At 64.5% G+C, this 2,110-nt stretch overlaps 1 protein-coding gene across 1 annotated transcript; it reads left to right on the top strand.

Moving 5' to 3' along the window:
• Nucleotides 1-377: 377 nt before the first annotated feature.
• Nucleotides 378-2,049, top strand: LOC139253263 (probable E3 ubiquitin-protein ligase IRF2BPL; the record flags this gene model as incomplete). The annotated part of the gene is made up of 1 exon (XM_070873474.1): nt 378-2,049. A coding segment is annotated over exon 1 (1,036 nt), but the record flags the coding sequence as incomplete, so codon positions are not given.
• Nucleotides 2,050-2,110: the final 61 nt, after the last annotated feature.

Here is a 2,110-nt window from a genome sequence, read left to right as displayed (position 1 = left end):
AACGGAGCTCTCTTATTTACATATACAGTGCGTGTGGGTGTGGAGGGCAGGGGGGAAGCCAACGCGCGTGCGCGCCCCCCCAGCCCCTCCTCCTCCTCTTTTCCTTGTATTCAATCCGCAGCAAAGGGGGGGAGGAGCTAGGACAATGGCGCTACGTCACCCACAGAGAGAGAGAAGGCGGGCGGTCGCGCATGCGCGCGGAGCAGCTGTCGAAGAATCCGGGCTGGCTTTTTTTGGGGGGGGGGGGGGGGGGGGAGAGAAAAGCCGACCGAGTAGGGAAAAGAAGGGGCGGAGCCCACACACACACACAGCGAGAAAGAGAGCGAGTGATTGACGGCTGACGTCAGGCCGGGGGGGGGGGGGTGAGCGAGTGAGGAGCGCGAGAGAAACAGCGAGCGAGAGAGAGAGAGAGAGAGAGTGTGTGGGGCGCGCGCTCTGGGCTCACAGGCACTGCCATGAAGTTGCAAGTTAGTAAGCGTTTCATGTAGATAGTTTTTTTTTGCTTAGTGTGTGTGTGTGTGTGTGGTGGTAGCGGGTGGGGGGGGAATGGAGCAGAGAGGGTGCATCTATTTTTTTTCAGCTTGCATTGAGGTTTGTTGCAAAGTCAGCAGAAGAGGGGGAAGAGAGTGAGTGAGTGTGTGCCGGAGGGGGGGGAATCCTGTACACACGCACACACAGATAGTGAGACACATACACATACATTTTGCAAGGGGCTGGAGCCCCCCTTTTTTTGCACACTTATTGCGTGCACACACACTTATTGCGTGCACACACACACACACTTATTGCACACACACACATAGAATAATTGCACACATACACACACAATAATTGCACACACACAATAATTGCACACACGGAATAATTGCACACGCACACACACACATTGCACACACAGAATTATTGCACACGCACACACATTGCACACACAGAATAATTGCACACGCACACACACACACACATTGCACACACGGAATTATTGCACACGCACACACATTGCACACACACACACCATGTCGGCGGCGGCGCTCGCATCGACCCGCAGACAGTCGTGCTACCTGTGCGACTTGCCCCGCATGCCGTGGGCGATGATCTGGGACTTCACCGAGCCCGTGTGCCGGGGCTGCGTCAACTACGAAGGGGCCGACCGCATCGAGTTCGTGATCGACACGGCCCGCCAGCTGAAGCGGGCGCACGGCTTCCAGCAGGACGGCCGGCCGACCGCCGCCGGGCTGTCCTTGGTGGTGTCCTCGTCGGCCGGGATCATCGGCGCGGGCGGCGGCGGCAAAGGCGGCCTCCTGGCCAAGGACGCGACGGGCCAGCAGCAGCAGCAGCACCCGGCGGACGGCTGCTCGTCGCGGCCGCCGCCCCAGCCCTTGGACCGTTACCCGCTCTCCTCCTCCTCCTCCTCGTCGGCCTCGGAGCGGCCTCCGCCCCGCCTCGACTTCCCGCCGTCCCGCCACAACGGCAGCGCGGCGCTCAACGGCTACGGCAAAGCTGACGAGCCGCCCGAACTCAACCGGCAGAGCCCCAACTCGAGGAGGGCCGGCGGCGGGGGGCCGGCTGGGCCCGGGGCAGGAGGAGCGCCGCCTCCTCCTCCGCCGCCGCCGCCGCCCAACCTGCTGCCCATGGTCAACGGCACGTCGCCTCACCCGCACCCGCCGCACCCGGCCCACGGCGTCAACGGGCGGCTGCTGGGCGGCCTGGAGCTGGTGGGTGGCGCCAAGCGGCCCGGCGCCGAGCACGACGCCAACAAGGAGGCGGCCGCCGCCGCCAACAACAACAACAAGCACCGAGCCGACGGCCTGGCCGAGCTGGCCGACAGCCTCAAGAGCCGCGGCGGCGGCGGCGGCGGGGACAGCGAGTGGGCCGCCAAGCCCAAGACGGTGAAGGACACGCTGATGACCCTGGCCGGACACCCGCCCTTCGACACGCGCTTCAAGAAGGAGCACCCGCTGCAGCACGGCCGGGTGCTGGCCTTCGACACCACGGCGGCGGCCAAGCCAGGTGAGCGCCCGCCGTCCGCCTCCCTCCCTCCCGAGCTGCTGGGTATCGGGGCTTACACTCCCCCCCCCCTCCTCCCCCCGGGGCTTGTACCCCCCCCTCCTCC

This window comes from Pristiophorus japonicus, unplaced genomic scaffold, assembly GCF_044704955.1.
Source record: "Pristiophorus japonicus isolate sPriJap1 unplaced genomic scaffold, sPriJap1.hap1 HAP1_SCAFFOLD_486, whole genome shotgun sequence".
NCBI lineage: Eukaryota > Metazoa > Chordata > Chondrichthyes > Pristiophoridae > Pristiophorus > Pristiophorus japonicus.
The sequence above is the reverse complement of the archived record's forward strand: the minus strand, read 5'-3'. Positions and strand labels throughout refer to the sequence as shown.